Source organism: Perca flavescens, chromosome 12 (genome assembly GCF_004354835.1).
Source record: "Perca flavescens isolate YP-PL-M2 chromosome 12, PFLA_1.0, whole genome shotgun sequence".
NCBI lineage: Eukaryota > Metazoa > Chordata > Actinopteri > Perciformes > Percidae > Perca > Perca flavescens.
Window position 1 is genome coordinate 28,213,640 of NC_041342.1, and position 13,568 is coordinate 28,227,207.

A 13,568-nucleotide genomic window follows, 5' to 3' on the forward strand; every position below is an offset into this window, starting at 1 on the left:
TCTCCTGTACTGTACGGTAATTCCTCTACTCAATCGTTAGCCTATTTTTATAAAAACGTCTGCTACGGAGCTATAACGTGAGGTACAAGGTAATGGAGCCTTTTATACATTGTTGTGTTTCTTTAGAAATAAACAACGGACAAATAGTCTTTAAACGCTTCAGATGTAAAGTTATTCTCTGTCAAAGTGGCGCCAAAATTAATGTCAGTCAATGGGATGCTAACGAGTGGTGATGGCTTGTTAGCATCAAAATGGCGCCATAAGAGCTACGTGTTCCCGGGAGAAGCTTACCCCCTTGATTAGGGCGGATGCATGTTTATGTAGGTGTTGTTATGAGACGTCGTCGAGGGGTGTGGCGATGACCTCATTGATACGCAAGTATGCGGCAGGTTTAAAAAAAAAAAAAAAAAAAGGATTTGGACCATCGGCCAAAACATGTGCGTTTGCACCAAAAGCGTTTCCGTGTTGATGGCCCCTTTAATCTCCTCTTCTCTCTCCGTCTCAATCTCAGGCTTTCATCAACACAGCCAAGGAGATCTATGAGAAGATCCAGGAGGGAGTGTTTGATATCAACAACGAGGTGAGACACTCTTCACTCACTGTTTTTCCTTCCTTCTCAAACCTCTCCATTGTTGTTCTCTTTTTATAGGACAGTCTTATCCTCTCTTCCAGTCTTTGTTCTCTTCTTTTCCTGTCTTTCTCCTTAGTTTTTCAGCAGTGTGTGTGGTTTGCCACGCTCCCTCTCTCCTCAAAAGGAGGGGGGGGGAACCCTCTTCTCTGCTTCCTTTGACTCCAGCCAAGCAAAACTCCCTGCGTTCCTCCTCTCCCCTGCTCTATTTTCCACTTGCTCTTCCTTCACTCCTCAGCTCTCTCTCTTTCTCTCTCACACACTCTCTCTCTCTTTTTCTCTCTCACACTCTGCCTCTCTCGCTTTCTCTCTCTCTCACACACTCTGCCTCTCTCTCTCTTTCTCTCTCTCACATTCTCTCTCTCTCACATTCTCTCTCTCTCACATTCTCTCTCTCTCTCTCTCTCTCTCTCTCTCTCTCTCTCTCTCTCTCTCTCTCTCTCTCTCTCACATTCTGTCTCTCTCTTTCTCGGCATCTTGCCAGCTCATAAATTCCTCACATCCCACAAGGTCTCAGTCATTCAGCAAAAAAACAAACAGGCAGCCAGCCAGTCTCTAACCTTCCTATCCCTCTAAGTCACTAACTTTGCTATCCAGCGCATAGCTCTGGTCAACATAATGACCGGTATGTTTTATGGGTTTCATACAACGTTATATGCAGGTGAACTATATATATATATATATATATATATATATATATATATACACATACATACATACACACAATTTTATAGCATTTGGGGAAAAAAAGTTTAAATGGTTTTAAAACCGTATCCTGACTAAACTTTAACATACACCAGTCTGTGATCCAATCATCATCCTCTGATCTTAACGGTTAGTCAAAATAATTAATAATTTCTGCTTTTTTACCTAAAGCAAAAATAGGTATAATGTCATATAAATTCAGTTTATTGACCATGAATAAAGAAAGCTTTGAAAGCTTTTTTGACAAAAACCTTTTAAAAAAAAAAAAAAAAAAAAAAAATTGCCAAAGCATAGCAAAAAGTGACAAACAAGCCAGAAATCTTATTACGTGGTGCTAATGACATTTTTCCTCAGGTATTTGGAGAAACTAACAAAAATCTGTATATTCTCAAATAGTACGTCTTAGCCAGGGGTTAAAGCGTGCGTGTGCGTGTGTGTGTGTGTCTTGTAGTAAAGAGAAAGATTGGGAGAAGGAAGTTTGTGTGAGGTGGACCTGGTCACCACAGACCCAAATCTTGTCAGCTGTTGCTACTGACATATGTTGCTGTCTCTTCATGTGGCACATTATGTTTGGCATATTGTATGGGTCACTTCTTATATCATATCATAACAAGGTAATACAATGTGTAATCAAGTGATGACTGATTAACAGTAATGTAAATGCTAAATGCCCTAATACCTGTTGAGACTACAACAATGGAAAGTATAGGCTCTTAACCTTGCAGTTTTGTACATCATTCTCCATTTCTTTGCACAAAACTCTCCAGAAAGTGCCATTTGATGGTTTATTTTTCAAAGTTTTTTCCCGGGGGGGGCATACCCCCGGACCCCCCTAAGATGAGCTCCCCCACAGAACAAATTCCAATTTTACCCCTGGTCTTTAGTTAGGTCTTTATTAGTTGTTGCAACATAAACAACATAAAGTGTAATTGTATTTGCTAAATCACCCATCAAAACGGTACTATTACTGGGTGCACGGTATATTTTCCTGCTTTTTTGTCCTATGCAATCACACCTATGGTTATACTACTTTCACTTTAAATTGCAATCTCTAAAAAAAACGCAGTTCACACATAAAAAACTACGCCACATTGGCGTTTTCAGGTCGGTTTCATAAAAATCTCTTTCCATACAGGAATGCCTAAACAATAGTAAAAAAGAAAAAACGTTTTAATCTGTTCGGTCGTTGACAAAGCTGTACATCACAGATCACATCTGGTAAAAATCTCCGTTCTCATTAAACACATTTTCCAGTATCAAGCACCTGAACAAGCATAAATTAGTGCTCCCAATGCCACCTGTTGACCAGGCAAACTGTGTTTACTGTGCTGCCACACTGACAAAATGAGTGCAGATTACTGACAATCGCTGTATTGTGTGTTCAGCTGGACTGATTTAAAATGAGGGATCAAAGAGACAGTTAGTTGACGGAAAGCTGTCTTCCTAATGTTATTGCTGTGCGGCACCTGACTACCCAGATGCATTTCAGTGTTTTCCAAAAGTTCGATAATCCTCATCGACATTAAAACGCACACGCTAGCGTTGTCAGATTTACCCACTCTGGATGACAGTTTTCAGGTGCCAAAAGCATCATCTTAGGACCAAAACAGTGAGAGAAAAGATCTAAACTCTATGCGCTAAATTAAGGAATAATGCTAAATAAAGAAATGACATTTAAATCCTTTCTGTCCGTGTCCTTGACTTACTGCCTGTGTCCAGTATCCTGCAAACATCCGCTGCTTCTCCATTCGCTACAGTTGAAGCCTTAGTGGCAGCAGGAGCGTGCACTTCCTGTTTTGGTGCAGGCTCCAGTCGGCTCCTGCAGGGCCAAACTTTGACGGTGCGAATCTGCAAATTCAGCAATGCAAATGTTGATGCACCGTGATCGGTTCAGTTCTCTCAATTTAGTTGAATGAAAAGCCAATGTTAGCCTGATATTCAGCCCGAATTGCCATTTTCTTGCACTTCATTCAGTCGGCCTGAGTCTGTGTTCATGCTGTCTGATTTCTTTTGTTTAATTTTGCCTGAACTGATGAGGAGCAGGTGGTATATATGTCCACAGACATCCTCTTCAGTCAGCACAGAAGCAGCAGTAGCTGTTGCTAAGAGTATTTAACTTCAACAAGATGATGATAAAAGAGTTACTATTTCTGTATGTGGACTTACAACAACATGTACAGCTGCATTGATCTCATCCACACTTGTTGGCATTTTTAATGAATGTAGCTAGCTAGCTAGCTGCATTCATTAAATCATCCCACTCTTAATCCAGATTACAAATCTCTGATCAGTCAATTGTTTCTGCAACTGGAGGAATTAACGGTCAACGAGAACGGCACCTATTTAGATCGCTGAACGAATCTGAGATGTCGGCAGTGATTCAGAGGTCTGGAACTAGAAGGCTAATGTGACCTCAGTGTGGAGGATGTACTCTGAGTTTACTATCTTCATAAGAAAACTCTTCACCACGTCGTAAATCATGACGTCCCGCTCCACACAGACGTCCTCATGCAGCCTACACACGGAACATGTGTGCCTACAAAACGTGTGAATAATTTGTCAATGTAGTCTATAAACAGAAAAGTGTGTGCTCTGTCTTGGACTATATCTGGCCCTTTAGCCAGCCAGCAAGTACAAATGTTAGTCAGACTGGAGCCAGCCAGCCAGCCAGCCAGCGAGTGTTTTTGTTATTAGTAACAGTAAGACAGGAGTGAAGGCCGGCCGGCCAGCCAGCCAAACCACATCAGCTGACTGGCTGAGAGAGAGAGAGAGAGAGAGAGGGAAACCCCACCAGAAATGTTGGCAGCCACTATGAGAAAACACTCACACACACTTACTCTCACACACACACACACATGGCCTTAGCTCAATAAATGTGATTTAAAGGCATACAGTGTTTCCCAGAGGTACCACTGCTACTGAGTGTAGGAGGGGGAGTTACACTGAGAGGGAGTGAGATAAATATATACAGAGGGAGCGAGTGAGGCTGAGAGTAGGGTAAAACCACACCGAGAGAGAGCGAGAGATGATGAAACCCAGAGAGGGAAAGTGAGCATTACAGTACACAGGGAGAGAGAAAGAGAGCTCTCCAGTTGAGGGGATGAGAGAGATAAAAGAGCAATGTCTCTCTACCACCCACCTGCCTGCCTCTCTTTCTCTTTATTTGAAGTGCTTTTTTTCCTCCTTGAGTGCTGCTGGTGTTCCTTTACCTTTGTGCAGCGCAGCAGCACCTGTTGCTTCCCCTGTGATGTGATCTAATAGGAGCCGCTGCAGGCGCTACGCAATGTTGATTTCACCATGAAAGCAGGGATGCACTTATTATTCAGTGTTTTTTTTTCTTCTCCATTGTGAGTGATTTATAATATTTTTTTTTGTTGTTGTTATTTGGTTAGAAAAAGATTTCTTGTCATGATTAAAAACAAATGACATGAGAGTAAAACAAGGTTAGGGTTTAGCATTCATTACCTCTATCCACATAAAAATCGGCCCATGGCCGTATTCATCTGTTAAGGCCCGGACACATCGAGCCGTAGGACAGTCTGGTGAGTTTGGTGACTCGAGTCGGTTTGATGTGTTCCATAATAGGCGGGGCGGGCACTGCTGGCAGTCGGACTCAAATGAGCCATCTGATTGGTGGAGAGCTAACCCAGAAACGGGGAGCGGGATGAGCATGACTACAGTCTCTCAAAATCTGACACAAATCTTTTAAACTGACCTTTGTCGATCTGAAATGAAGACAAATTCAGCAACTGCACGGCCTATTTCTCGCTTAAAATGTTTTCAGAAACACGTTTCGGTGAAGTATGAACGAGCCGCCATGACAGTCTGGCTTTGAATTTCCGGAGAAAACCGAGCCACATGACGCGTTTGTCCAGTCAGCTGCCGGTTTCATTTTTTTGGCCGACAATGCAGATTAGCGCCGCCTGCTGCTATGGCGACGTATTACGTCTTGTTTCTTTGGTGTGTTCCGAGGCATTTTTTTGACCAACTCGGGGAGCCTGATCAGCCCGACTGGCTTTTCTGCCGACAGTCGGCCGTCTGGTCGGTGTGTAAGCAGCTTTAGACGGCCCCGGGGCAAAGATTTGCTGTCGGGACCCCCTTGAACCCCCACCTGGTCACCTCCCGTCCACTTTGCATTGTGTATACCCTGTCGCTTCCAAGTTACCGTCAAGTACAGCCCACGCAGCTGACTATACATGACCGCCTCATTTTTAGACCAGACACACGGGTGCTCCTATGTTTGGAATAAGTACCCAGTCTCACTAGGGTACTGGCATTACCAACAAAAAATCTGGTGTTTTATGAAAATGAAACGAATGCAAACCTATTCGGATATGACCTCTAAATACAATGATGAACCTGAATATGAGCACTTTAAACCCAGTTTTATGCGGGAATAATTTACAAATTATTGCAGAAAATGTACTTGCCCATAAAGTATTGCAGTATGAAACGTAAGGACAGGACCGGTTTTTCCACAAAATAACACACTTTCTTATTATACCAACCGATTTAGTCACTTTTTTTTATTGACATGATCTGTTTTCCCACTGTGCCATTTGTTTATTTTTCCTAACCTAATTTCTATCTTATTGTGGATGTCTTTGTCTCCACACAGGCTAATGGTATTAAGATTGGACCCCAGCATCCTACCACCAACTCCACACTGTCCGGTAGCCAGGGAGGCCAACAGGCTGGAGGGGGCTGCTGCTGAAGCCCCAAAACACACCACCTCCTCCCCCAACCCCAACCCTTCCTCCTCCTCCTCCTCCTCCTCGCCCTCTCCAACTCTCCCTTGCGTTTCTACAGAACTGTCCAGGCTCACTAACAGTTTGTTAACCTTTCTCTCGCTACCGCTCCATTCTTTCATCCATCCATCCATCCCTCTGTGTCCTTTTTCTCTCTCGGTCTATCAGCCATGTCTTTCCTCAGTCCCTTGATCATACCCGAGGGTCTAGGGGCTGTGTCCCCGTAAATCAACCTGACTTCCTACAGTCTTACAAGGACAGTCAGTCTCACCTGCAGGGTTAGCCACCAAATTCTTTCTTTTTTTTTTTTTTGTTAGATAAATGGATTTTTATCTTTTTATTAAAAAAAACTAAAAAAACAACATGCTGGAATGTGAAGAATTCTGTTCCAGCAGTTTAATTTACACACTCCTCCTAATTCATGAGGTTGTTGTTGGGATATGACTTTATCTCAGAATCATAAAAAAAAAAAGGTATATGTTCAATAACAACATGGTTAGAGATTCAACACACTCATAACAACTGACTGTATGGAATAAACCATGAAAACGTTTAAAAAAAAAAATGACGCAGCACGTAGATAGCAGGGCATGTTTCTACATGTCGAGTCAGTTTTCATGCTGTGCCTGTGTGTGTGTGTATAGGGACGATATAGGTATTCCAGTATGTCCGTTTGGGAGGGTTTAGGAGGCATTCAAGTCATTCTGTATCTTCTGTCCATAAAAACAAAGTGCAAATTATGTTATTTTTTGTGCTACCTTTCCCTCTTTTTCGCCATGTTGTTTTGTTCTCTCTCTCTCGCTCTCTCTCTCTCTGTCTGTCTTTGTTTCCTTTATGTTGACTTGCAGATGATTTGTATTTAATGAACACTACAAACTGGTTGTGGCTTAAAACGTGTTTTAAATTGTCTGGAGAGAGAATAAAAGACAAAACTGTTGAGTGTGAAAATGGATCCTTTTGGGAACGACAGACAGGAAAAGCAGGAAAGTCAAAGAAACGTTAAGGGACATTGAGAGCAGCGGCCGCCATTATGAAGTAAAGAAGCAGAAAGAGGACAGTTGTTGGAAATCAAGACTTTCTTGTTGACTATATTTATCAGGCACATTCTTGTGTATATATGGCTATTTAGGTTTCTGTAGCTTTTTTTTGGCCGTTTAAGGTGAAGCTAGGTGTTTTGTTGTGGTCTAGTTATTTCTTTACCAGGGCTGGAAGAAAAAAAAACATACTGGACCTTCAAGCAGCTTTTTGGCATTTTTAACAATTCTCATTTAAACCCAAAGGTATAGAGTCGCCCTGTTACATTAGGGTTGGTCATGCCCTTTCTTTTAAATGACAAGTATGAATGATAACAGGCTGTTAACAGGACCGTGTAGAGGCATTCAAAGTCCCTGGTGGAGAACCGACTCCAACTGAAAATGTCAAGGCGTCTCCCTTTTAAGCAAGCAAAGATTTACACCGTGAATTAGCTGGCAGATATATAATGTATACTGTTTAGAGCTTGATCGATGACTGCTGCAAATTTGTTTTTGCTTCGAGATCCCCAATGTAATATGCACCATTTTATTGTTATGATCATATTTTATTACTTCAGTTACGTATTGCTCATCCTCCCCTCTCATCCCCACTCCTTCTCTCTCTTTCTCAAACTGTTTGGTAACGTTAGCTCTGTATCTATTTCTAATGCCAAATTATTGGGTTTACCTGTGTTTTGTCAACAATAACAAAAACAGAAACGGAATCAACACCGCCCATGTAGTTGTCCTGAAATCAGCTGCCTGCCTTAACTCCACCCCTGAGAGATTTGGACAGCTGCTAAAATGAATCAAACTGACCCTTTATGTGCAGATAGGCATTTTACCACTAACTAGCTAGTCGACGATGCATTACTCATGCATAGATACACACTTAAGAGATAGGTAAAGTCATAGAAAAAGGCCTGGTTTGAATTTTGTTGGGGGCATTTGAAATTAATCCAGCCCCACATGTTGGCATTTATTTTTTTTTATTTTTTTTCCATCTCCTCCATGCGCACACACACCCAGCCTGCATACAGTATATGCATGCATACGTATATGATGCATACATATATTTCTGTTTATCTAACCTAGCTTTTTTCTCTCAAGGCTAACTGTATAACTGTCGGGAGTATTTTGGTTTCACAGCAGTACGAGTGAATCTGTTTTCCTCGGCAGTGCGTTCTTCTCTTCTTTTTTTCCTTTTTTTATTCTTAGATATATTCAGACAGTTATTAATCTTATTCTGATGATGATTATTCTTTGTAAAGCAAAATGTAGTGTGTATGTATGTGTGTGTGTGTGTGTGTGTGTGTGTATGTATGTGTGCGTGCGTGTGTGTGTGGACCCAGAGGGGTTACAGGGGGAGGATCAAGCCAAACCTGATGCATCTATCTATCTATCTATGGATTGATCTAGCTATCTTATCTATGTGGCCCCTCCTGTCTCGCTCTTCCTGCCCCTCCCCCCTCCCCCCCTCAACGTTATTTGCTGTGTTTGTTCTTTGGAAAAAACAAAACTTAAAAAAAAGAAAAAATGAAAATGCTATCACAATAAACTATAATAAAACATTCTAAACTCTAAACATGTCATTTTGATGGTTATGTGGAGATGGAAAAATACAGTGTTTGAAAAAGAAAAACCGCATTTGTATTTTCTGTCTTGTTTTTTTTTGGCCACCCGGACCTGCTTGTGCTGACTTTTCGGTTTACGTATGAATGAATGAATGAATCCTAATGGGTCCACATGCTGTTTTATCTGATTTATCCATTAAAATGAGCAGGGAGGGACTTGTGCGCTCTTGGATCCGTGCCATTCGACCTTCAGCAGTCATGGAGATTGTATTCCCTGATGAAGGTCAGCCAGACTGAGAGCCTGCGTAATGAATGAAACATTTTTTAACTCATATGTAGTCAGGATAGGTTCGGTGTACGTGCATGAGCTTTTTAGCAATGCTCTACTGTACATGTCCAGGAATAAATTATGTTTTTGTGTATGTAAACGTGTTAGCTGGCAGGCCACTATAAGCATATTACATGCTAACATGAAGTGCTGGAGCCTGTGAACTATAGGGTCGTTTGGTATTAACGGTTTATGAGTTTCAACCAATGTGCTGTCTATTAATGTTTCATAAATAATTTACCAATGCTTTGATCAATAAACCATGGATAAGACTACATCTTGGGTTGTGAAAAATAGGAAAGGTTCAGTGTTATGTGAATGAGCTTTTTAGCAATGCTCTACTCTACTACTAGCTGGAAAGCTACTATAAGCATGCTAGCATGTGGGTCTGTCCTATGTTCCCACAGCCCTATGTTCCCACATTTCTAGGACATTTTCAAAATGAGGTCTTCAATTTAAGCCCTATCCTCCCACAAAATTTTTTAGGGTTAGGGGGATAAAAGATGATACAAATTTCTGAAAAAATGAAATGTGGGAACATAGAGCCTAATTTTGGAAAACAATCTTAGAAATGTGGGAACATGGGGCCTAATTTTGGAAAAGAAAATCTTAGAAATGTGGGAACTGTGGGAATATGGAGCTTAATTTTGAAAAGAAATCTTAGAAATGTGGGAACATAGGGCCTAATTTTCAGTGAAAAAAAAAGGATTCTTAGAAATGTGGGAACATAGGCACGCTCCCCTAGCATGCAGCGCTGGGGCCAGTGAACTATAGGGGCATTTGGTACCTTTTCTTATTAGGCACAGGGTTGAAAATTAGCACCATCCACCAGCCAAATGCTGGTAGATTTGCTTCACCCACCAGCCAAAAAAAAAAAAAAACGTTAATCTATTGGGTGGCTCGTAAAATTTGAACATTCACTAGCCATTTGGCTGGTGGAGCAAAAGTTAATTTTGCACCCTGATTTTAGGCACACTTTATGAAGGGTTTATAAGTTTCAACTCAGGCTGTCTTTATTAATGCTTCATAAATAATGCCAATGCTACCAATGCTTTAAAGATCAATAATAAGCCGCGGACAGTAATACCTCTTGGGTAGTGAAAACTCCCTTAGCCTGGTGGTGTGCACCCTCCAGCGTTGACATCTGCGTTTTAGCTAGCTCTTTAGTTCATCAGGAAACGCCTCCAACGCACATTTAAAACCACTTAGGTCCTGGAAACGACAAAGAGTCCACAGCCAGCAGCTTTGTGACGCTGTGCTTAGGCACAGTGGTGCTCTGAGTTGCATGCTAACATGCTTACAATGACAATGCTAACATGCTAAAGCTTACCATCTTACTTTAGCTTTTTAGCATGATAACATTTGCTAAATATAACTAGACAAAAACCGATGCGGCTGATAGGAATGTCACTAGTTTTGTTGGTATATGTGTCATAAATTAAAGTAGGAATTATTTTTGAGAAATTAACATCAACCTGATAATGGTGCTGGATGAAAAGTTAAGGGATCCCAAAGGTCATTAAAATTCCTCCTGAGGGAGAAACAAATGTGTGTATCAAGCCCCATGGCAATCCATCCAATTGTTGTCAAGACATTTCACTCAAAGACACAAATGTGAGCCTCATGTTGGCACGAGGTAAACCCTTATTAATATGAATTACACCTATGGTTGTCCTGCTATCTTATGTCAAAATGTCTGCCGTGAAAAAGGCCTGCAGCGATATCAAAAATTACATTTAAAAAAAAATCAACTATAGCATCTTTTTCCAGAAACTGTGCCCCAGTTACTCTAGTGGATAAATTATAGACCTCACTGTCAACAGTGTTTCTAAGGACTACGTATTCTGCTATAAAAGGTAGCTCTGGGAAACTTTTTTTGTTTTTGCGTGAACTGCTCCTTTATATGCAGAAGTCCCCTGATGGTTGTACATTATTATTTTACCATTACACTATCAACAATATGAACATGAGTCTTGTAGAAATGTTACATTTCTAGTACCTCCTAAGCCATGCTGGATAACAGAAATGAAATGAAAACACAATTTCATCTACAATAAATGACCAATACTAGTGTTGTGCAGAATAATAACAGAACCAGATCCTCTGGTTTGGAACTTCAGGGAAAAATATACAAATAAATACAGAGCGTCTATGATCATAGGAGTAATATCGCCAGTCACAAACCCCTTAACTAGTACAATCAAGTTCAAAAATATAAACTAAAACAAAAAGTGTCTTGGCAAGTTGTTCCACCACAAGCCTTCAGAACATTTATCAGGTAAAATGCCGTCAGATGCAAAGTTATCCGACTAACGTAAAACTTACTAACGCACTTAAAAGGACTATGAAATATAAGGAAATCGTCCAGCCTGGATGCTGCTGACTGCAGATCTCATATTGCACTGATGAAAAAGAGAAGCATACAGACCACACCTTAAGAATTACAGTCAGTATGTTTAATCAGTATTTAACTGTGATGTACTGGCAATGACTAACAAAACACAACATCTGAGCATGTCATATTTAATAGCTCCCTAGACCAAAGGTAAAATATACACGTGACCCATTCATTAGTTTTATGTCCACAGAAGGAGTAGCTTCAGCGTGGCTGTGGTGAGTTATGGCCTGTTTCGGCTTCAGATCTCAGAACAGGCAGCTGGCTTTCCCATGAACATCAGATTGACTACAGCAAAACGTTTCTCTGCAGGCAAAGAGGAATTATATAGTGTTGCTAATTTTTTAGGATTATAAATCAAGCGTGATAAACAGGAAGCTCTCGGACCTAGTGAGGAAGGTTTTGAACATTCGTAAAGTCGACCACTTGAGTAAATGTTACTTTGTAACTTTCCATCGGGAAGTTGTGAGCTAGTTTCCTGGAAAAGTTGTATTTCTGCACAGAGCTGAGTTGCATGAGGGCCATGTTAGTTGAACAGGAGATGGTTGTTGGGAATTAATACGTGACTAAATAGCTGAAAAAAATAACATCAAAATTCTGCAAAACTGTGATCATCTACTGTGCATTCAAAATGCTTAAAGGTCCCATGGCATGGAAATTTCACTTCACTTTATATTTTAACATTAATATGAGTTCCCCCAGCCTGCCTATGGTCCCCCAGTGGCTAGAAATGGTGATAGGTGTAAACCGAGCCCTGGGTATCCTGCTCTGCCTTTGAGAAAATGAAAGCTCAGATGGGCTGATCTGGAATCTTGCTCCTTATGAGGTCATAAGGAGCAAGGTTACCTCCCCTTTCTCTGCTTTGCCCAACCAGAGAATTTGGCCCACCCGTGAGAGAGAGAGAGAGACATCATGGCTTTCAAACAAGCAAAGTGGCAGTTGGTCAAGGCCACACCCCCACCCTCCACCTTGCCCCCCCTCTCTCCTCCTCAACAGCTTCAGACAGAAATGGTACATCCTAAGGAAAGCTCATTGTGGGACTGGCTCTAGTGGCTGTAATTCTGCACCAAGGCTGAATTTCAGGGAAAGAGACTTCAGATACAGTATTAGGGGACCACTAAGCTCTATATAAAAGAGACTTCAGATACAGTATTAGGGGACCACTAAGGTCTATATAAAAGAGACTTCAGATACAGTATTAGGGGACCACTAAGGTCTATATAAAAGAGACTTCAGATACAGTATTAGGGGACCACTAAGGTCTATATAAAAGAGACTTCAGATACAGTATTAGGGGACCACTAAGGTCTATATAAAAGAGACTTCAGATACAGTATTAGGGGACCACTAAGGTCTATATAAAAGAGACTTCAGATACAGTATTAGGGGACCACTAAGGCCTATATAAAAGAGACTTCAGATACAGTATTAGGGGACCACTAAGGCCTATATAAAAGAGACTTCAGATACAGTATTAGGGGACCACTAAGGTCTATATAAAAGAGACTTCAGATACAGTATTAGGGGACCACTAAGGTCTATATAAAAGAGACTTCAGATACAGTATTAGGGGACCACTAAGGTCTATATAAAAGAGACTTCAGATACAGTATTAGGGGACCACTAAGGTCTATATAAAAGAGACTTCAGATACAGTATTAGGGGACCACTAAGGCCTATATAAAAGAGACTTCAGATACAGTATTAGGGGACCACTAAGGTCTATATAAAAGAGACTTCAGATACAGTATTAGGGGACCACTAAGGTCTATATAAAAGAGACTTCAGATACAGTATTAGGGGACCACTAAGGTCTATATAAAAGAGACTTCAGACACAGTATTAGGGGACCACTAAGGTCTATATAAAAGCATCCAAAGAGCACCATGTCATGGGACCTTTAAAGAAAAAAAAAGAAATGGCTTCTATCTTGAAAAACAGTCCTTCCGCTGTGTCAGCAAACACAGTGTAGCATGTATATCCAGTGTATAAAGGAAAATAATAAGGTATCTGTAAGTAACTTTAAAGTCAAATAAAATAAAACTTTTGGTAATGCAGTCTAGACTTTTCACATCTGTACTTTTAACTTCATTATTACTATCAATACATGACTTTGACTTATATAAAAGCAGACACAATGTTCATGGTGATGGATTACCTAACTTAAGCAATTTTCA

The 13,568-nt window shown here is 40.8% G+C and overlaps 1 protein-coding gene across 1 annotated transcript in view; it reads left to right on the forward strand.

Annotated features, from left to right (window-relative positions):
- rab2a (RAB2A, member RAS oncogene family) overlaps window positions 1–8,672 on the forward strand; it is a 33,414-nt gene extending 24,742 nt beyond the window's left edge. Inside the window, exons 7-8 of the mRNA XM_028593342.1 lie at window positions 512–580; window positions 5,952–8,672. Coding sequence (XP_028449143.1) covers window positions 512–580; window positions 5,952–6,047 — 165 coding nt within the window. The 3' untranslated portion in view covers window positions 6,048–8,672. The remainder of the gene's footprint in view (window positions 1–511; window positions 581–5,951) is intronic.
- Window positions 8,673–13,568: the final 4,896 nt, after the last annotated feature.